The sequence below is a fragment of the Mus pahari genome, chromosome 8, assembly GCF_900095145.1.
Source record: "Mus pahari chromosome 8, PAHARI_EIJ_v1.1, whole genome shotgun sequence".
In the NCBI taxonomy this organism is placed as follows: Eukaryota; Metazoa; Chordata; class Mammalia; order Rodentia; family Muridae; genus Mus; species Mus pahari.
The window spans coordinates 25,565,864-25,589,670 of NC_034597.1; the positions used below are offsets into that span (position 1 = coordinate 25,565,864).

Consider the following 23,807-nt stretch of genomic DNA (forward strand, 5'->3'; position numbering starts at 1 on the left):
CAGCCTCAACCTTCTTTATAACTGATGCTGGCCTTGAACTCCAGAACCTCTTAACCCTGCCTCTTAAGTGCTGGGATCACAGGCCTGAGCCACCATGCCATGCTACTGTATTGCTTCTAAATTAACTAAGAACAAGTAAAAAAATATTAAAGATTGTAGTCCAGTGTGGTAGGACATGTATATAAATCACAGCAAAGAGAGGCTGAAGCAGAAATGATTTCCCCCACATACTAGGATCCTGTCTCAAAACACATAAAAATAAAAAAGTTAAATTTCTTGTGTTAGATTATAAAAGAGGGTAAGAACTGTATCTTCTTTATGATTATAACTATGTAACAGGGATATAGAGCCAGGCAATGGTGGCACACACCTTTATTCCCTGCACGAGAGACAGGTGGGCATATCTCTGTGATTTTGAGAAACATCCTGGTCTACAGAGTGAGTTCCAGGATGGCCAAAGCTACACAGAGAAACCTGTCTCAAAACAAACAAACAAACAAAGAAAACAATTGTAAAAAGAGCATAGACCCTGGAGCCTCAATGATACCATGTTTTGTCTCTTCCTAGATTTATGTCATTGTGCAGTTTCTTTAAGTTTCTGCATTTTGGGTTTCTCTACTGAAAATTAGGGCTAATAAATATCTTTCTCATCTAATTATAATAATGAGATACACATATAGATCTAAATTATCAGGGCCTGGTAAAAATTTTCAATACATAAGCATATTGATGCTTACGTATTGATGTATGTATAGACAGTAACTCCAGGGAGCAATCTGTAAGTATTCCTATGAAATTATATTAATTCTATGAGGTTTTTATTTCAAACATGATTAATATAATTTTAGTATTAAAAGTGCAGTCAAGGGCTGAGGAGATGGCTCAGTGAATAAACGTACTTTCCACAAAACCATGAGGATGGAGTTTGGATCCCCAGCACCCAAGTAAATGCCAGGCTGCATAGCAGCCGCCTGCAATCCCAGAATGAGAGAGGCGGAGGCAAAGCATTCCTGAATCAAGTTATCTATTTAGACTGACAGCACTGGTGATCTCTGAGGTCAAGTGACCCAGCCTCAAGAAAACCCCCTGATATCAAACTCGGCCTCCACATACGTACGTGTGTGTGTGTGTGTGTGTGTGTGTGTGTGTGTGTGTGTGTTGCACACACATGTGCCCATATACCTGCAAAAACACAAGTATACCACACTCACAAAAAAATAACACCATCAAACAGTGTGTGATAGTGCACACCTGTAGAACAGTGTGGCAAATAGTCAAGAACAAGCCGGGCAGTGGTGGCACATGCCTTTAATCCCAGCACTCAGGAGACAGAGGCAGGCGGATTTCTGAGTTTGAGATCAGCCTGGTCTACAGAGTGAGTTCCAGGACAGCCAGGGCTATATAGAGATACCCTGTCTCGAAAAACTAAAAAGAAAAAGAAAAAAGAACAAGATTGCAAGGCCATCCTCAGCTGGGTAAAATAGCATATTCAAGGCCAGCCTGGGCTGAAAGAGACTGTCACAAAACAAACTAAACATCAACATCGTGTGTCTGTTCCTTCTGGAATAGTTTAACATACACAGCACTACTGGAGTGAAGTAGCAGAGATGTTGTCCTTTCATAATAACACTGCTAGTAAAGTAGAGTTAATCAGACAAAAACGCAGCTGTAAGGCAGCATAAAGGAGCCCAGTGATAGAACCCCAACTGACACACGATGGATGATTACAACGACCAACCAGGGCAGGCTTCTTAGAGGAGAAAATGAATGGGAAGGCATCACAGAACAAAGAGGGGACCTAAGCCTGAGGAAGCACAACACACAAGCTACAAGAGGTCAGTCACACCCAGGGAAGACAAGTGGCAAAGGAAATAGTAACCAAAAGACACAGCTTTATAAAACAGGCTATCACTATACCTCAATGGCCTTACCTGTAAGTAAAATTATATCGCCAAGAAACACTGTAAGTGCCCCAAACGCTGCAGTCCTCCACAGAACAACCCGCTTCTTAATTTCTGACTGATCAATAACTATAATCGTTGCTAATGGCACTTTAGAACCAGAATTTGGTCCAGATTTTATAGTTATTTCCTTCACATGACATGGGGTTAGCACCATGACTAAGCAGTTATACTTCTGATTTTTAGAATCACAATTTTTTATTAATGTTATTTTTTTACTGTCCTTAAATTCAGACAAGATCCTCTGGGGCACTGCTTTGGCTGCCTCTCTTATGTTAGAGTCCATCCTTGGCTTCTTGGACACCTGACAGACTTCAGAAAGAACTGTAGAATGATGGGAATTGTCTTTAGAGCACCAGCTCCTTTTAGCGGTACTTTGATGGGAGCTACACAACTCATTTGATGGCAGGTTTTCTGCCTTACTGAAAAGTTCTTGAGAGCTTGTATTTTCAAGATTTTTTCCAGGGTTTATGTGAATGTGACTGCTTTCTGAATCAGGACAAACAGGACTAAAAAGTTCCAGGGAATACACTTGGCTTTGCTCATTTTCAGATTCTTCTTCGAAATCTCCACCAGGCTTACTAAAATCCCCTTCAGTTCGTCTGACTGCTTGACTTCCTGTCGGTTCTGCCTCCATGTTTACAGTCCTCTTATTTATACAGTCTTGACCTTTATCATTCCCTTGAGCTAGAAAAGCCCATTGGCTGGAGGTCATTACACTGAGAAATTCAGCGTCAGTAGACAGTCTCTGGTCTGAGGCCTTCCTGACTGCTCCCTCAGACTGCGGCTCATACCATGTGTCAGAGGAAAAGCTCTCCTGACTCTGTCTTTCATGTTGTCCTGTCGGCTCTGGCTTTGTCCCTGTACTCATCTGTTCAGTATGACAGGCCAGATCCAGTTCAGCTGCACACTTAAGGTCTAACCCAAACAAATCTTTTTGGAAGTTCCAAACGCAGGGATCTGACTGATTTTTAGACTGCTCATCTATAATTTTCTTATTTTTACATTGAAGCTTTTGATATTTTTCTTCTTCAGGTAACTGCTGAACTCCGTCCTCAAGCGCACACATTTGTCCACTAGTCATATCACTCAGATTACCCTGGGATTTTACACTCTGTGCTTCAGGGGCACAATGTTTAGTGTCCTCGTCCACCTGAGCAGATCTGCTCACAGGCGTCGTCAAAAGGTGACCACTAAGAAGGCCTGGAGGACCAAGACCTTCGAGGACTTGACAATCTTCCAGATTTTTAAACTCCTGATTTCCAGTCTTCAGATACAAGGAATGCTGTTTATAAAAGAGTCTGACTTTTTCCCAGGCGTTGGCAGTGGACCTTAAGGAAGCTGTTCCTTGTGGTACTGTCGTTTTCAGTGGAGCAACTGGAGCACCCAAAAAAATGTGAACTTGTGATCCTCGATTCATAATTTCTGATAAAAATAAAATTTCAAAATTAATGTATTAGTATATTCTCATATCTGCTAAAAACAAACTATTGATCACAAACATGCAGGTTGGTTATTTTGGTATACTATTCAACTATAAAATTCATAAATAAGAAGCTATAAGAAAATCAAATTAGTCACAAGAAAGTCTTCAGTTAAAGGCTGAGGAAAGGGACAGTGAGGTGGCTCAGTGGGCAACAGCGCTTACTGCAAAGCCTGACAACCTGAGTTCAGACCCTGAAACCAGGATAGGAGGGGAGTGACTCTCAAAGTCACCCTCTGACCTCTACACACGCCACGGCACACCACAGCCTACACGACCACATACAGCACACACACACATAATAATGATAATAAATTTAAAACTTAATTTTAATTTTAAAATATTCAGAGAAACAAAGTAAGTATCAAACAAGTATATTTTTAGAATGTTCATTTCCTACGCTGTTAAGTCCTACCCTGTTTAAATAATAATTTAGTTTTAAAGGGTAGGCATTATTTATTATTGTTTTATATTTCCTTTAATATCCATAGATTCAGTTCTCCTCTCAACTCAATTTCAAAACCAACATACAAGGCTCAAACTAAAAGGAAAGAACACGGGTTTTGTCTGTTTGTCTAAGTGGGGCTCTCTGTAAAATGGACAAGTGCTTCAGTGTAATCATTGAACATCACTGTTTCTATATTTTTTTCTTTATTAGGAGGTATCTTATGAGTCAAGGCTGGCCCTAAACTTACTACACATCCAAGATGTCCTAGACTCCTACACTTCCTTCCACCCCCCCAAAGGCTGGCTTTACAAGGATACACTCCTATGCCCAGCTTTATCTTTCTATAATACAAACAATTTTTCCTTTTTCTTATTCCTCCCTGCCCCATTCATTCATTCATTCATTCATTCATTTCTTCCCCTCCCCCTTCCTCCCTCTCTTCTTTCTTTTTTTCTTTTTCCTATAGCACTCAAGATCAAGCTCAAAGAGTTGTTCATAGAATATATAAACACATAAAAATAAACTCATGGGCTGGTGAGATGGCTCAGAGGGTAAGAGCACTGATTGCTCTTCCAAAGGTCCTGAGTTCAAATCCCAGCAGCCAAATGGTGGCTCACAACCATCCACAAAGAGATCCGATGCCCTCTTCTGGTGTGTCTGAAGACAGCTACAGTGTACTTACATATAACAATAAATAAATCTTTTAAAAAATAAAATAAACTCATCATTTAAACTTTTTTTCCATTAACTATGGTACCTGGTATAAGTAAATCAATCCTATTGATTGGTAAAGAATCAAACAGATTGAAAAATTACTTACTCTGACTACAAACTGGGCCATGGCCAGAGGCTGAAAAGTGGTCTTGTTTTACCATTAATCCCTAGCAATCCTGATCCCGCTTACATATTCGTTTTGAAATAACTTAGATCTCTTCCCTCTAAATCTCCAGTATCTTCTCCCAGTCCTCACATACAACAAATGACCATGTTACTGATTACTTTGGCATTTACCAATACGACTCCACGAGATCTAGATTCTCTCCTAGCTTCCTGTAACGGCTGAACTTTCACACTATGTGTGTGTGTGTGTGTGTATGTGGGGGGGGGGGGGGGGGGGTGGGTGCGTGTGTGTAAAAACACATGAAGAAGCCAGAGAAAGACACTGAGTATCCTCTACTGTTCTCCCCTTATTTTTCTGAGACAGTGTCTCTCACTGAATCACACGTTTTCTGCTTAGGTAAATAAGCTGGCTGGCCAGTAAGCTCCCAGGATTCCTCTGTCTCTGTTCTCCCAACACTAGGGTTACCCACAGGCCATGTGCAGCTTTTACGTGAGTGGCTTCATATCCGAACTCATGTCCTCTTGCTTAAAAGAAAAAGGGGCTGACTCCAGCCAAGGAAATATGATACTTCCATGTAAAACTGCCTCTTTTTCACTCAGGTATCAGATCTCAGTCAGGCGGTGTACTAACAATGGTTGAACAAGATAATGACACACATGACAATTCCATTAACTTACCTGTACATGTTGGAAATAGCAAAGAACCAGAGATATAAATGAGTGGAGGAACACTTGCCTACCATGAACAACTCTTTGAGTTTGATTTCAAGTGCCACAGGAAAGAGACAGGGAGGAAGGGAGGGAAAGAGGAAAGGAGGGAGGGAGAGAGGGAGAGAGGAAGAGAAGGAGGGAGGGAGGGAGGGAGGGAAGGAGGGAAGGAGGGAAGGAGGGAAGGAGGGAAGGAGGGAAGGAGAGAAAGGGGAAATGAGGGTGAGGGTGAGGAAATGAATGAATGAATGAATGCATGAAAATCCTGAGTCTTGCTGGAGAGTTAGCTCAGTGGTTAAGAGCACTGACTACTCTTCCAGAGGTCCTGAGTTTAAATCTCAGCAACTACATGGTGGCTCACAACCATCTGTAACAAGACCTGATTCCCTTGTTTAAGACAGCTACAGTGTACTTACATATAATAAATAAAATAAATGAAGAGGAGGAGGGGGGGTAGAAGGAGGAGGAGGAGGAGGAGGAGGAGGAGAAGAAGGAGAAGGAGAAGGAGAAGGAGAAGGAGAAGGAGAAGGAGAAGGAGAAGGAGAAGAAGAAGAAGAAGAAGAAAATAATCCTGAGTCTGGGTATCTTATGGACTGATAGACTGACTGATCTTAAGACAGGGTCTTAGCCTGCAGCCCAAATTGTTCCTGAAGTCACTGTCTAGGCTGGCCTAGCCTCCGCCATTTCTGGTACAACCGTGGAGTCCCAGCATTCATGTAAAGCCTCCACTTTGAAGAGTAACTGTCACAACACTACTAAAGCAGAGAATTTCAAGAGTGATTACAGCAGACTTTCTAAGCATATACTAGAAATACAATAACTGTCCATGAAGAAGACAATGGATTTACAACAAAAACATATAAAGAAGGAATCCGTGTTAATATAGATGCATCTTCTAAACACATAAATCTTAGTGGAAAACTTAACAATAAGAATCCACAAACCTTTAATCCCAGCACCTAGGAGGCAGAGCCAGGTAGATTTCTGTAAGTTAGAGGCTAGCATAGTCTACATAGTAAATTCCAGGAGAACCTGGGGATATATATATCAGTGGTGGTGCCTTTAATTCCAGCACTTAGGAGGCAGAGGCAGGCAAATCTTTGAGTTCAAGGTCAGCCTGGTCTACAGAGTGAGTTCCAGGACAGTCAGGGTTACACAGAGAAACCCTGTCTCAAAAAAAAAAACAAAAATAAAAACAAAAACAAAACAAAAACAACCCACCCCAGGGGCTGGCAAGATGGCTCAGTGGGTAAGAACACTGACTGCTCTTCTGAAGGTCCTGAGCTCAAAACCCAGCAACCACATGGTATTTCACAACCATCCATAATGAGATCTGACGACCTCTTCTGGTGTGTCTAAAGACAGCTATAGTGTACTTATTCATAATAATGAATAAATCTTTGGACCAGAGCAAGCAGGGACTGAGCAAGCAAAGTTGACCAGAGCAAGTGGGGTTGACCTGAGTGAGCAGAGTTGACCAGAGCAAGCAGAGGTCCTAAAAAAAAAAAAGAAATAATTCAATTCCCAACAACCAAATGAAGGCTCACATCCATCTGTACAGTCACAGTGTACTCACATACATAAAGTAAATGAATAAATCTTTTTAAAAAACCCACCCCCCAAAAAGGACTATTTTATTTATGGCATGAATGTATGAAGTTTTAAAAGCACGGGGCTAGGGAGCTGCTCAGTCACTAAAGCTCCTGCCGTGCAAGTATGAGGAGTGACTAAGCTGAGTCCCCAGCACCCGTGGGAGAAGCCAGGCCCAGGCCCAAAGAGAGATGCCTCAGCAGCTGGCATCCTGAGCTTGATCCTTGAACCCATGTGTGGTAGTGTGAATGAGAAATGTCCCCAAAGGCTACAGTTTTGAGCTCCAGTCTCTAGTCCCCAGTCCGTGGTGCTGTTTGGGGAAATGAAACCTTGCTGGAAGAAGTGCTTTGAGAGTTTATAGCCATTTCCCCTTCATTTGCAGTTTAAGAGGTGATCCTCCGATTCCTGAGGCCACACCTCTCCCAGACCATAAGACAAATAAACTCTTCCTTTTATAAGCTGCCCTAGTCACGGTGTTTTATCCTCAGCAACAGACAAGTTACTAACACAGCATGTGGAGGTGAAAGGAGAGAAATGACCGCAAAGTCGTCCTCCGGCCTCCACACAGGTGCCACGAAGGCAGCCCCTCCCATCCACACATGTATGTAAATGTCTTTTTAAAAAATAAGGTGGATGGATACCTAAGAACAACATCTGAAGAGTGACTTCTGACTTACACACACACACACAGACACATATGTGCATTCATTCACAAACACATAAACACACAAAATAAAACAACAAAGGTTGAAGCTGACCTTGGCAAGCAGTAATGGGACTGCGGTAAGGATACTCATAAGGCAACAACTATATTGGTGAAGTTTCATTTTTAAGAACTGGATATGGAGTTCCGGGACAGCCAGGGCTATACAGAGAAACCCTGTCTCGAAAAACCAAAAAAAAAAAAAAAAAAGAACTGGATATGGTTATAGGCATATTTGTTAAAATGTTCAAAAGTATTTAAATTTAAAAATACAGAAAAGAGCCAGGCGTGGTGGCACACACCTTTAATCCCAGCACTCGGGAGGCAGAGGCAGGCGGATTTCTGAGTTTGAAGCCAGCCTGATCTACAAAGTGAGTTCCAGGACAGCCAGAGCTATACAGAGAAACCCTGTCTTGAAAAACCAACCCCCCCCCAAAAAAAAAAAAAATACAGAAAAGAAATACATCAAGGATCAGGATTGCCTAGGTATACTAGCGTACGTTTGTAATCCATTATTTTGGAAGTAAGCGCAGCAAGGCTCATAAATTTGAGGCCAGCCTGGGGATACAAAGCTATACTCTGTTTCAAAGGATCATAAAAGGCCTAGATTATATAGGATTGCTTTAAATACTTCTATGTGCAATTTTTATGATATCTGATTAATATGTATTATTTTCATAAAGCCAGTTCTTTTTTACTTGATCATTCAAGCATTTCTTTCACAGTCTTCAAACAGAATATACAGCAATTGTTCTATTGCTGATATTTAATATGAAAGGTAAGATCAGTGATAGCAGCTACTAAAATTTATCAGCTAAGGGCCTGGAGAGAAGGCTCAGTGGTTAACAGTGCATAGGGCTCTTCCAGGGGAACCAAGCTTTGTTCCCAGCACCGGTATCAGTGGGTTCACCACGTGCTAACTCTACCTCCATAGGATCCTCCTGGGAATCCCATACCTTCTGGTGCATACACATACACGTGTACACACACACACACAAATAAAAATAAAAATGAATCTTTTCAAAATGTGTTTAAGAAAAGTATTAGGGCTTAAAATAAATACTACAATTTTCAAATAGCTAAAATGTAAAACAATAAAGTGCTATAGAAACAAAGTTATAGCAATTTTAGGTATCATATTATAACTCATTGGAAACCAGAGAACTAAGCATTCTTATCACAACCACAAAGCCTTCCTTCATTTAACCCTCATGAAAATAATCAAATTTTTTAAATTTATATGTCATTATTAGATTCACCACAAGGAGGCTCCAAATAGCACTGCAAAAACCTTCAAAATGCTATCAAGAGGGAAAGAGAATACTTACATAGCAAACCAAGGCATAAAGTAACGCACTCTCCTCTCATGGACCTTGGGGTATCCTTCTCTAATGGTTTCTTCCCGTTAGCCTAGAATCTGTTAAAGGAAAAAACAAAGTTCTATGTTGCTTCTTTGTCCCCTTCCTTCAGCCCACTTAAATTTGTCTCCTAGTTCAACAATCTTGCCAAAATGCCTTCAATATGGAGAACCTTCCAACAGACTCATCCATCAAACGTCAGTTTTCAATCCTCACCTTATTGACATTTGTAACTGTTTATCAACCCTTTTCTCAAACAGTCTACATATTTAATTCTGTGAGATTACCAAAATAAAATTACTTTGGGTTTTAAAAGATAGATATGTATTAATTTTTTTAATAATCAAAATAGTTTGTCAGGCATTATGCTAACAATGGAAAAATCAACAATAATAAGGGAAATGAAGGCGTTTACAGTATAGTGGGAAAGATAAAGTGATGATCATCAAAGAGAGATGAGAAATGCTGTAGAATTCAAAGCAGGTTGTCAGCAGAAAGGAGGTATGTAAGTCAGCACAATGAGCAAGGAACTGCCTGGCACCTGCATCTTTCCTAAGCTCTTAGGAATATGATTAGTTACAACGCTGAATAATGTTTAGGGGGAAAAATGAAGTACAGCCCAGAATCACCCCCATTCCCCAACGCAAGACCCAGAAAGCTGTACTAGTTGGCTTACCTAGAGGCCATGCTGGCTGTAAGATGCACATGCACATCTCCAAGATATACAGAAAGAATGTAAAACATGCCCCGTTCTGTGTCCTCACTTAGCATTTTCTCAGTATCATGAAATCTGACACTCACTTCTCTATTAAGACAATAACAACACTCACTTCTCTATTAAGACAATAACAAAGTCCAAATTGCCAAATGGGTACTCACAGTACTCTCACTATGAGACACTCTGTTCCTTAGTTTCAGAACATTGCTCTTTCCCAATGAGCTCCTCCACTGATCTGATTTTATTTATCCATTCTGCTGCTTCTTGGGCTGTCTTGTTACTTCACACAACTATAGAGAACTGAATCCAAGCCTATTCATTTCATTCCCACATACCCAGTTATATATTCAATTATGCCTTACAAGTTTGTAGCCCTTCTTCAACTTCAGACCTATTCATATTTGTAGCATTACTACACTTGATAGTATCGCAGAAGAATCGAAGATAAAAATTCAAAGACCCCCTTCCCTTCTACTCAGGGGTAGATGTTGGTACTCACTGAGTAACACAATCACTCTTGACACTTAAGAGACAGCCCCCAGATCCAGAAATGAATACAACTAACGTAAAAGACATGGTTACTTACCTATGACAGCCATTTCACTATGCCTTCATTTATTTATCTCAACAAACAGCTTAAGTGTGGGACTTCCACTCTTTAGGAATTAGTTAGAAGATGGCCTTGACTGATAAATTAGAACAGGGCCAGTTAGATGGCTCAGGAGATACAGGTACATACTGAGCAAGCCTGATGAAGACCTGAATTCAATCTCTGGACCTCACAATGGAAGGAAAGAACCTACTTTTGAAAGCTGTCCTTTGACCTCCATATGCCAAAGAATACATTTTATCTACATACACACACACATACATACACACACACATGAACACATACACACACATAAACACACACACACATACACACCAAATAATACAATTTTTGTAGTACCAAAGGGTGCTGCTACTGAGTATAAGTTGTGGGAATGATGAGTATGTGAGTGGAGGTGGGTGGGGGTGGGTAGTGGTGAAGACTGGTAGGTGGTAATAAGATATCTATCATAGAAAACTTAACATATAAATAGTCATGGATAAATGATGAGTTTTAACGACTCTAGGCTATGTTCTGGTTGTCCTCAGAGGGTTAAAGCTCACTAAGATACCAGGTGAAACCAGCAAGTGCATATCCATTACCACAGTTAATCATTACTCGGTTTCTCAATCTGCAGAAGGCCACCAGTCAGAAAGGCTAATACACCACAGCCTTTATCTTTAGAGTGGTCAGAGTCTGATGAATGGGTCAAAGATTTATGAAACAGGATGAACTGTATCAGCAGGTTTTTGTCTTTGCCCACACTACAACTTTAAAAAAAAAAATGTTTCTTACAAACTCCATGTGATTAAAAGAAACTGCTTTCTCTACCCCAGAAATAACCAGAAAACCAAACCTCACAATTACAAGTATCATTGCCATTATGAAGGTTTTCATGTCTACTCCCCCAAATATCAAGCAATTAGAAGATTACTCAATAACATCAATGGGCAACAATGTAAGATGGGGGCTGGAGAGATGGCTCAGCGGTTAAGAGCACTGACTGCTCTCCCCGAGGTCCTAAGTTCAATTCCCAGCAACCACATGGTGGCTCACAACCATCTGTAATGGGATCTGAGGCCCTCTCCTGCTGTGTCTGAAGATAGCTACAGAGTATTCATATAAATGAAATAAATAAATTATAAAAAAATGTAAGAGGGGACCATAACTGAAAGCATCCATTTTGGAATAAGACAGGAGGTATATAAGTTCAAACCACTCCTTCTCTGAAACTAAGAGGGGCTAGAGCCAGATGATAGCTACATGGGGTCCATTTTATTATTATACTTCTATATATTTCTTATATTCATAATAATGTTAAGCTTCTTTATCTGTCAAGTGAGAATTGTTTCTTTGTTAATTGAGAATAATATTTCCTACCTCACAGTGTTGTGAAATGGCACACAGTGATTATTAATATTAGCCCTCTATGGTCTTAAATCTAGGAAATCACACTCACACAGACTTGCTGACATACCCAACAAGTTGTATTTCCTTCACGTTTTTTGTTCCTATCATATTTTTACACAGTAGCAATGGTAAAATTAAAACTTTTTACTGCTTTGATCTATATATGCAACCTCTTATGTCAATTCATTATATTCTGAGACATTCTTGATGCTACCCTAAACATATGTTTTTAATTGCCACACAAAATGTTTCATTCTTATTTTCTGATTTTTAACTTTAATTATTTATAAAAACACTACAAATAAAAAAATCATACTTAGAAATTATACAGGCCCAAAGACTATCCAGGTCAATGAACTTTATAGAGTTAGAGGAGCCACTTGGTATAGAAGCTGTGGGGCTCCAGACTGAAATTTATATTTTCATCATCAAACAGTTTTATGCACTTAACAACCACAAAAAAGGACAAATTCACAACAGTGAGAACCAGAAAACCAAATCCATTTTACATTGTCATTCATAACTTGTGTTCATGTTTTAATTAGCACACAGAGTAACACGTTTCTTTATGACATTTGTGCTTTACTCTGACCCACACATGTCCCCTCCCATCTTGACAGGCTAATCTGCCCTGGTGGTCTCCCTTCTACCCTCACATCCCGTGTGTTCTGTTACCCTGACCATTTCTCTCCTTTAAACCACTTTTCCCCTTCCCACAGGTCCCTCCCTAGTTTTCTGGCACTCCCTACACTGCACACAGACACATACACAAAACTACTAGAAACTAGGATCTGTATATGAGAGAGGATAGAGGTATTTATCTGAGGCTGGGTTATCTCCTTTAACAGATTTTCCAGGGATACCCATTCCCCTATAAATTTCATATTTTCACTTTTATTTACAGCTGAATAAAATTCTATAGTGTGTATATAACAAATTTGTATGATCTCTCCATCTCCTGCAGAATTCTAACCTAAGCTAGACTATAGACTATAGCCAGCACCGGGGTAGACTGCTTAGGCTTGCCTTCAGCTGAATTCCCAGCAACACACATACAAAAGAATCTTGGGACATTGAGGCTGATTTCATATCGCTGCACTGTAAATAAATAAATAAATAAATAAAGCACTAGACATGGATGTACACGTGTCTCTGGTAAAATATGAGACTTTGTTGTTGTTGTTGTTGTTGTTGCTGTTGTTGTTGTTGTTGTTGTTGTTGAAACAGTGATTCACACATCCCAGGCTGGCCCTAAACTTGGCTATGTAGCAAAGGATGCCTAACCTTCGGGTCCTCCTTTCTCTACCTACAGAGTGCTTGGATTACGGGCAAATGCCATGCCGGGCTTATGTAATACTAGCATTGAACCCAGAGCTTCATGCATGCGAGGCAGTCACTCCATTAGCTGAACTACATCTCTGTATGTCCAGGAGTGCTGTGTATGCCTGGGTCAGGGTGGAAGTTCTAACTTTAGCTATCTGAGACCCCATCACACCTGTTTCCACAGTGTCTCCACAGGGTTACAACTCCCACCAACAGTGCATCAGGTTCTTCTTCCCCACATCCTCCCAAGCATATGCTGCCATTTGTTTTTTTGATGGCAGCCACTGACTGGGTTGAAATGAATTCCAAAATAGTTTTTATTTCCCTGCTGGCTAAGGACAGTGAGCACTTCGTAAAGTATCAGTGGCCCATCAGTGCTAGTATTACATCTTCTGAGAACTGACTGTTCAATTCATTGGCCCATGAACTGGCAGTTTTGAGGTTTGGGGGTTGAAATTTTCTGGTCTTCTTTTCTACAATTTAATAACTACTAATTTCTCTAGTGTCTTTCCTTCTTGTAACCCATATAGTCTCCTTCTCATCCTTACTCTCTCAATCCTTACATCTTCATTTCACCACTTAAATATTATAGTCTGGAACAGGGAGCAGGGGGAGCCCCAAAAACTATAAACTGTATTTTCTCCATCCAGGATCCTAGACTCTGCCTCCAAGCATAAGCAAGGCTCACAGTAGCTTCTCCTGCAGCCCACACTGGGACCTCTGCGAAATGTTGTTACTATAGTCCACTTTCCCTAAACATAAATACAAATGAAGACGACTCACCAGCAAAGCACACATAAAATAATATAAACAAAGTTAGGAGGGAAAACTACAAATTATAGAACACATGCACTCTGGCAGGTACATTAAATACAGCAAAGAAACTTTTTAAAAAGGGAGGGAGGGAGATAAAGACAGAAAATAATCTACTATGACAACAACACAGACTAACAAGTTCTAAATTCTAACGATGAGAATAGTTGAAATATAAGAAAAATATTTCAAACTCCTACTTTTATAGGAAGTTAATCAGGACTCAAATAAACAGATAAAAATGTAATTTGAGACCTGAGCAAGAACATATAATCAACTGAAGATATAAACTAGAAAGTTGCTAAAGTGAATAAAAGGATCACTAACTTGGAAGAAATTTTTAAAGCATGGAGAAAAAGCTTAGCAAGGATACTGAGATACTGACAAAGAACCAAACAGAAACTGAAGGGATGCAAGAATCAACCGGTCAGACGGAAAGCATAGCAGACGGTACTGTCAACACACGAGACCAAGGAGAAAACCAGATCTCAGAAATGGAGACAATCCACAAGACAATAACACACAGACATATGAACAGAAAAAATAAGACCAAAACTTCTAAGAAATCTACATGTTAGGAAGACTAGCTCTAGGAATTCACGGGATAGAAGGAGCTAAGACACAAATCAAATGGCGTATCAATATAATTACAGCAGAGAATGTTCCACACCTAGAGAAAAAAACAATCAAATATAGGAAACAACTAGAACCCCAAACAGACCTGACTAAAAAAGACTCTCCAAGGTACAACAGAGCTCAGATATAAAAATACAAAACAAAGAAACAATGCTACACAGGTCACAGAGGACAACAATATCAGAAGACCTAGTTCTGTCAGCAGCAACTCTAAAAGCCAGCAAAGCAGCCGGGCGGTGGTGGCACACGCCTTTAATCCCAGCACTTGGGAGGCAGAGGCAGGTGGATTTCTGAGTTCGAGGCCAGTCTGGTCTACAGAGTGAGTTCCAGGACAGCCAGGGCTACACAGAGAAACCCTGTCTCGAAAAAAACAAAATAAATAAATAAGCCAGCAAAGCACGGAATGTAATTGTCAACCAAGATGGCCAGAACTAGAAAAGGGTTTATGGATTACATACAGACATTCTAATACAAGCACAAGTTAAGTCAATTCATTACACTTTACCAGAACTGCAAAAGAAATTTTTTTCAACTATATAGCTCTGGCTGGCCTAGAATTGAAATTTACTCTGTGGACCAGGCTGGTCTTATACTTTCAGAGATCCACCTGCCTCTGCTTCCCCAGTTCTAGGATTATCCACCTCACATGGCTCTAGGAACTTCTTAAAGGAATACCATACACAATAGCACAAGAAAGAGTGTATTTCATGAAAACAACAGGTGAACACAAATCACAGGAAACTGGCAACAAGTCAATCATGACAGACAAAGCGATCATCTGGCTACCAGGAAAAGAGGAAAAAAGCTGCCGAGAAACTAGCCAACCAGAACAGTAAATAGAATCTTAAGTAACAGCAAACCTTCTCATTTATAACCTCCAATATAAAAAGCCTTAAGGCACCAATTAAAAGGCAGACTAAAGCAATTGGATTAGAAAACAAGACCCAGAAATTTGTTGTCTCTAAGAAACTCACTTGACTATGAGAGACATTAAAACCGAGAGTCAAGCTGGGCGTGATGGTGCACGCCTTTAATCCCAGCACTTGGGAGGCAGAGGCAGGCAGATTTCTGAGTTCGAGGCCAGCCTGGTCTACAAAGTGAGTTCCAGGACAGCCAGAGCTACACGGAGAAACCCTGTTTCTGGGAAAAAAACAAAACAAAACAAAACCAGAGTCAACAATAAAAGTCACACTGCCAAGAAAATGGAAGCCATAGACAAGTTGGTATAGGAAATGTCAGATCTATGAAAGACTTCAATCTATGACTAGTCAAAAGAGATAAAGAGTGTCATGACATACTAATAAATGGAAACAATCATTAGGAAGGCATAACTATTATAAATACTTATATATCAAATATTGGAGGCACTGATTTCAAAAACACTGAAAAGACCACAAAGGTCACACAGTAAGAGTGGTGTGGGAAGCAGCAGCTAAGACGGCGCCCTAGCTCACGGCTAAGCCCCGTGATTCCCTGCTTGTTTACCAAAAACCTGATCATGCACACCTGAATGATCACGCACTGCCCGCCTGACGCATAGCGTCATACAGCAAGATGTTGAGTCACTGGCCTATCAACACCCACCCTGTCTGCATGCATGGCTCATGTACAGAGCATGCTGAATGCTGATTGGATGATGAAGAGTGATGAGAGACGAGTGCAGAGGGTGGAGGGGAATAAATTGGGCGATTCCCTCATAATAAACGGAATAGAGCTGAGGCAGAATCTGAAAAAGAATAAAGGAAGCTGCAGCGGGAAGCTGCTCAAACCCTGCCTTGGCGTACGTGTCGTCTTTGCCCCACCTCTGCTGGCGGGAGGCTGGGGTTAGCGACAGAGTGGGAGACTTCAGGACTCGGGCCACAGCTAGACCCATCTTCCAAGATAGAATCAGCAAAGCAATAGCAGAGCTGAATTACACCACGGGTAACTAGATCTAACAGAGTGACAGAACATGCCAGTCAGCTCACAGGGATACATATTCTTCTCAGTGGTACATAGAACCATCTTAAGAACTGACCACACTGTGGGCTACAAAGCAACCTTTAACAAATACAGAACAACTGAAATGGTTCCCTCCATTCTTTCAGATCATGATAAAATAAAATTAGAGATCAGCAGCAAAACAAACCTCAGAAAACACATAAATACTTGAAGACTGAATAGTATGCTTTTCAAAGAACAGTACAGGTTGGGTGTGGTGATGCATACCTTTAGTCCCGGCACCTAGAGAAGGCAAAGGCAAGTAGATCTTTGTGACTTCCAAACTGGCCAAGGCTACATAATAAAACCAAATAAATAAATTAAATAGTAGATCATTAAAGAAATCAGAGAAAAAAATTAAATGCTAGAATAATCGAAAATGAGACAACCTAACAGAACCTCTGGGATATAGACAAAGAAACTTCATCACTGAAGGAAGGAGTCACCTTTTTTTTTTCTTTTTTAAATCTCCTCCTGGGGCCTGCCACCATCATGAATGACACAGTAACAGACTAAAAAGTTCCTAACCTTCAGCTTCAGGGGAAACAGGTGGTTCACTGATGTCCTTCACCCTGGGAAGGCAACTGTATCAAAGACAAAAAAATTGGGAAGTTGGCCAAAATGTACAAAACCACACTATATATCATCTCTGTATTTGGATTCAGAACCTACTTTGGTGGGGGCAAGACAACTGGCTTTGGCGTGATCTATGATTCTTTAGATTGTGTCAAGAAGAATGAGCCTAAACACTGCCTTGTAAGAAGACATGGTCTTTATGAGAAGAAAAAGACCTCCAGAAAACAGTGAAAGGAAGATAAGACCAGAGCAGAATTCCAGGAGATTGCCAAGGCCAGTGTTGGTGCTGGCAGAAAGTAAGTGGAGGCAGGATACAGCAAAAGGAGTAGATCTGCTGTTTAACTGGTCTGCTGTGACATGGGGGTTTCTCAGAGGACAAATAAACTAAAAGCTTGGATGTGAAAATAAAAGTAATCATCTTTTACAAATCAGACAGGGACCTGGTGGTGGCGGCATATGTCTTTAATCTTAGGCCTTTAGTTACCCAGCACTCAGGAGGCAGAGGCAGGTGAATCCCTTGAGATTGTGGCCAGCCTGGTCTACAGGATGAGTTCCAGGACAGCCAGAGCTACCAGAGAAACCTTGTCTCAAAAAACAAAAACAACAAAAAAAAGAAATCAGAGAGGAGGTGTAGAGACAGTCAGTAGATGAAGTGCAAGAGATCCCTGGCACCTCCATCAGTTCTAGACAAGTGTGGTAGCCAGCCTCTTATCCCATGCTCAGAGGTACACTGAGCCGAAGAGTTTAAGCCTTAAAATTTTAAAAGGCCTTTATGTTCTTCCTAGATCTTATTCTTGGATCGGCCACCTGAGGGAAGCCAACGCTGTCTTCCAGGTAGATCTACCAACAGATTCAAGTGGTAAAGAACTGAGTTCTGTTGACAGCTTATATGAACCAAGGCTGCTTGCCAACAGCCATGGTTGTGATTGTGACACGAATCACAACTCTCCACCCCAAGTCTAGCCTTCAGATGACTACACTTTCCTAACATTTTGGCTGCAACCTGAAGGGGACCCTTATCTAGCAAAGTTCCTCCTGAGTTCTTCACCTAGTAACTATCAAGTAACAAGTCTTCAATCCACTGTATCTTGGGGAACTTGTTATATGTAGCAAGATACAATAAAGAGATTTTATAGCTTTCGCTTTTGCATTTTATTACAGGTGTTTCTGTGTGTGGAGTAAGCAGAAGTGTGAGCTCATTGTTTCTCGTGCCCATATCCATATGAAGTTTTCTTTCTCCCACTGGACCAAACTGGCTGATGGGATGGGAACGACATGTGCAAGTTTGTTCTAAACTCTGTTTGTGATCTATGTCTATTCTTTGGCTAAGACCACACAACCTTATTTACTATGGCATAAAGAAAATATTGGTATCAGGAAAGCAAAGTTCTCCAAATGCTGTCCTTTAAATGATTTTAGTTCTTATTAGTCCTTTACATTTCAAAGAATTTATAGAATTAGTGTGTCTATTTCCTTACACAAAGTCCGCTGAGAGGTGTTAATGAAACTCTCCCTACTTCTACAGAACACTGGAGACCTCGCGTGAATGGCGCCGACTTCGCATCCAGCACTAGCTTACCCTTTATTCGTTAATTTTTAAAACTTAACTTGCAATTCTTTATACTTTGTAGTGTTGAGGAATACATTTAGACTTATTTATAGATATTTGGTATTTCAATGACACTTTAAATTTTAATTAACTTACAAATTTTTCATTGCTATTGTGTGGTGTGTGTGTTTGTGTGTGTGGGGGGGTGTATGTATGTAGTTTTTCTATTTAGAATGTTAAATTCACTTATAAAATTGACTTTTATAGGTTCTATAAGATTTCTGATGAGTATAATGATGTCATTTACAAATTAAAGAATTTTAGCTTTTAAATGTTTGTTTGTATGTTTCTCTCTTGAACTTTCTTTGTTTTCGTTTAGCTTACTTGGTCTTTGTATGTAGCCCTGGCTGGCCTACAACTTGACATGTAGACCATGCTGAACTTAAACTCATAGAGCTTTGCATGTCTCTGCCTCACAAGTGCTGAGATTACAGGCGTGTATCAGAGCACCTGGATTTTCTTGACAGTATGTGTCTAGGATGCTGAAGATGATTCTTGGTTTACAAATAGGGCTGTATCTTGATGAACTCTAAACTGAAGATCTAGTAAGTCAAAAATACATTTAAAATGTAGGTTGGATGGCTCACATCTATAATGCCAGCAATTAAGGGCCTGAGGCAGAAGGACTTCCACAAGTTCAAAAGCAGTCTGTGCTGCATAGTATGTTCTAGGTCAGCCTAGGATACAGTGTAAGACCCTGTTTCAAAGCAAATGAAAATCTGGGCCATTAGTGTGGCTCGATAAGTAACGGCATGTGTCACCAACTGTAATGGCTTGAGTTTGAGCCCCAGGAACATACAAGGTAAAAGGAAAGAATTAGCATATGAAAGTTATCCTCTGATCTCTTCACAATATAAATAAATACAATGAAAAATAAAATCATAAACCACCTAACACTGGAACAAATCTTGTGTCACCACTCTACCAACACCTTAATTTCAGATTTCTTCACTCATCCCAGTTCATAGTATTTTGTTACTATAGCTTGGTCAAACCCATGCACTTATTATTTCTTCAGGACTTTGGAAGATGGAGGACTACAGACTAAAGGCTTTCAGATTTCATTTTATTATTATTATTATTTTGTTTTCTTTTCTTTTCTTTTTTTGTTTTCTTTTGTTATGTTTTGGTTTGCTTTGGTTTTTCGAGACAGGGTTTCTCTGTAGCCCTGGCTGTCCTGGAACTCACTCTGTAGACCAGGCTGGCCTCGAACTCAGAAATTTGCCTGCCTCTGCCCCCTCAAGTGCTGGGATTAAAGGCATGCGCCACCACGCCTGGCCATATTTCTTGACATTCAAATTCAATTTTTTATTAAGAAAGAAAAATAGTACAAAAGGAAAAATTTCTAAGTAGAAGAATTACTATATGCTTAGAAAATTACCTTCAGGTTATTTGGTAGCTATAAAACGCTAACAATCACAGCTGAAAAGCTGCCTGCCAACTGTCTAGTAGGGAAGATGAAACTTAAACAACATACTTACCCAAACGTTCACACAAAACCTAACCCTGACTTGGGTTGTGGAATTACTTAAAATAAAAACAAAGCTGGGATGGTGACACAAGCAATGTTATCCTAGGCGGGAGATCCTGAGTTCAAGGCCAGCCTGGTCTACATGTTAAAAGATCTAGGACAGCTATGGCTACATAGAGAGAGACTCTATCTCAGATAGACAGACAGATGGTAGATAGATAGACAGACAGACAGATAAAAGCTGGGCAAGATGGCACACACAGTAACAGTCATAGCGGGGGCTGGTGAGATGGCTTAGCAGTTAAGAGCACTGCCTGTTCTTCTGAAGGTCCTGAGTTCAAATCCCAGTAACCACATGGTGGCTCAAAACCATCCATAATGAGATCTGACGCCCTATTCTGGAGTGTCTAAAGACAGCTACAGTGTACTTACATATAATAATAAATAAATCTTAAAAAAAATAAAAATTAAAAAAAATTAAATCTTTAATAAAATAACAGTCATAGCTGCTTGAAAGCCTGCACGATTCCAGGAGTTCACAGCCAATCTAAGCACATAGGGAAACCTCATCTCAAAATAATAAAAGTTCCCAGAGAAAAAATAAAAGCTAACTTTATCAATTCACTTTACTGGCAATACAAGGAATAAAAGAACTTGTCAACATCACATGAAGTAAACTCAAAAGACTGTTCCACAAGACAAGTGGCTTAGTTTCTTTAATAAAGAAGTGGCATGAGGGTATTAAAGGGTTAAAGCATTAGGAAGGTTTAGAACCACTAGGTTAGAAGGTAAAATAAAGTGTTTGCCACTGAGCCTGACAACCTGAGTTTGATCCTTGGGACCCACATGATGAGACCAGAGAATAGACGAATACACTTTTACATGTTACCTTCTGATCTAATTACTCTCTCTCTCTCTCTCTCTCTCTCTCTCTCACACACACACACACACACACACACACACACACACACACACACACACGAGAGGGGGGGGAGAATAAAACATAAATAAGTAAATAAATTTTAAAACTTTTAAGTTAGCCTATAACAATAAAATATTGCTCCAAATAAAAGATAGCTAAGAGATGAATCAAATATCATGTTTGGGTTGTATGTGAATCTGTAAAAAGTGAATCTGTGAAAAGGCAGTTTTGAGAATCAAGAGGAAAACTGCATGGACTCAGATAACATTAAGAAATAAACTAGCATTACATGTAAAAATGTATTCCACATGCTAGCTTACTGAACAACCTAGCTTAGCAACACTGTGCACTGTGGACACAGTTGTTTATTCTCATTATCTCATGGCTGACTGGGAGCTGCTACTGCCCAGCATCACTGAAGAGTATCCTATCACAGACTGCTAGCTCAGGGAAATTAAAATCAAGTGCAATTTCTATTGAATGCTTATCATCTTTACACCATCATAAAAGCAAAAATGCTAGGCTGAATTATAATAAGTCAAAGACCATCTACATATCACACACACATCCACAAATCTACAAACTTAAAACATGCTGTAACTACTTCTGCTTTATATAATCAATTATTTTTAGTAATTAAAAAATGAGCAATCCATCTTCCTTTCTCCTCCCTGTCCCCCTCTTGGATTTAGAGACTTCTCTGTGTAGCCTTGGCTGTTCTGGAACTTGTAGACCAGGCTGTCCTAGAACTCAGGGACTCACTTACTTCTGCCTCCCAAGTGCTGGGATCAAAGGAGTGTGCCATTACCGCCCAGCTTCCTAGTTTCCATTTAACTTACTCAGTTACACTCAACTCCTCCTCCAATATTCTGCTTCTGCTTAAGAACCAAACACTATGTCAATATCTCTAGATACAGAGAACACCATTTCTCTCACCTTATTCTTCTACACACCTCTGGTACATGAACCAGCCAGCTGTACAATGACACTTTACCTTACAAGCAAGATTTATATTAATCATGATGTTAGGTAACTTCTCTCATTATCTCTGCCTCTTAATGTTTTTCATGAGGTTGTAATGGAGACTGATAGTCAACTTCTGAACTTACTCTGGCCAGTGAAAACTGTCTAGAGCTCTTAAGCCAAGCTAATGGGCTCCTCTACCACGTACATCTTTCAGCAGACAACAGTAGAGGAAACAAACCATCAGCCTCACTACCAGCAGCAGATCTCATTATGGATGGTTGTGAGCCACCATGTGGTTGCTGGGATTGAACTCAGGACCTCTGGAAAAGCAGTCAGTGCTCTTAACCACTGAGCCATCTCTCCAGCCCCTGTTTGTTTGTTTTTAAGACAGGATCTTACTACATAGCTTTGGCTGCCCTAAAACTCATAAACATACAATGCAGATAATATTTTTAATAGATCATATCTGCTGGCAACTGCATTACTGTTAGTCAAAAAAATTAAAACCTTTTTACTGATAATATGATGGTAGTTTTTAATTTTATTTCAATATTTTGAAGAGATTACACCACCATCTTATGGCTCATATACTTTGTAATTTTAGTGTCTTGATCAATGATGACTATTATATACAGTGATGGGTAGCTTATATACAGAAACTTATTTCCTACAATCTCAAAGGCCAGTGATTTAATAATAAAATAGATATATAAATAAAATATGTATAACTATTCCTATTAAAATAATACGGGCTGGTGAGATGGGTAAGAGCACCCGACTGCTCTTCCGAAGGTCCGGAGTTCAAATCCCAGCAACCACATGGTGGCTCATAACCATCCGTAAAAAGATCTGACTCTGTCTTCTGGAGTGTCTGAAGACAGTTACAGTGTACTTACATATAATAAATAAATAAATCTTAAAAATAATAATAATAATAATAATAATAATAATAATAATACAGAAACGTGGGTATGGGGCAGAGGAGAACTCTGTACCATCTTTACAATTTTTCAATAAACTTCAAACTATTACAAAACTAAAGCTTACTAAAAACAGAAAGAAAACCAAAAGGAAATGATGTGCCAGCGCTGTTTTAAGCACAGGTGCCACACTTGGTTTTCAGGAGAGTTCAGTAAGGTGCCCTCTTCCTACCCTGCTTTTCCTTGCCAGTCTTCCTTTCAGAACAGGCTTCTGATGAGGTGAAGGGCTTAAGTGAATCAGAGGACCTTCTCTTATCTGCTGCCTGTCCATAGTCCTTATCTGTGTAGTGCCAGAGTATGGAGTGGAGAGCTCCGGCCTTCCAGAACTGAAAGCCTAGAATGTCACTTCCTCAGTGTTCCTGCCTTTGGAGGGTGGCTACCCTACCCTCTGGAAAGGTTCAGTTGCTTCTAATAGGATCTATGATGACTAGTCTTAAGTCAGCTTGACACACAAACTAGTTATCTGAAAGGAGGGAACTCGATTGAGACAATGTCTCCATAAGATCCAGCTGTAAGGCATTTTCTTAATTAGTAATTGATGAGGGAGGGCCCAGCCCATGGTGGGTGGTGCCATCACTGGGCAGGGAATCCTGGGTTCTATAAAGAAGTAAGCTGAAGCCAGGCATGGTGGCGCACGCCTTTGATCCCAGCACTCGGGAGGCAGAGGCAGGCGGATTTCTGAGTTCGAGGCCAGCCTGGTCTACAAAGTGAGTTCCAGGACAG

At 40.2% G+C, this 23,807-nt stretch overlaps 1 protein-coding gene across 5 annotated transcripts in view; it reads right to left on the reverse strand.

The window, feature by feature from the left end:
- Shld2 (shieldin complex subunit 2) overlaps positions 1-23,807 on the reverse strand; it is an 85,216-nt gene that overhangs the window by 36,178 nt on the left and 25,231 nt on the right. Inside the window, exons 3-5 of one of the 5 annotated variants that reach the window (XM_029541963.1) lie at positions 9,062-9,150; positions 7,789-7,910; positions 1,932-3,386 (exon numbers count right to left, since the gene is read on the reverse strand). In XM_029541963.1, coding sequence (XP_029397823.1) covers positions 1,932-3,381 — 1,450 coding nt within the window. In that variant the 5' untranslated portion in view covers positions 3,382-3,386; positions 7,789-7,910; positions 9,062-9,150. Of the gene's footprint in view, positions 1-1,931; positions 3,387-6,384; positions 6,467-7,788; positions 7,911-9,061; positions 9,151-9,767; positions 9,849-23,807 lie in introns of those variants that run through there. The other 4 variants (XM_029541964.1, XM_029541962.1, XM_029541961.1 and 1 more) reach the window with 4 other exon arrangements.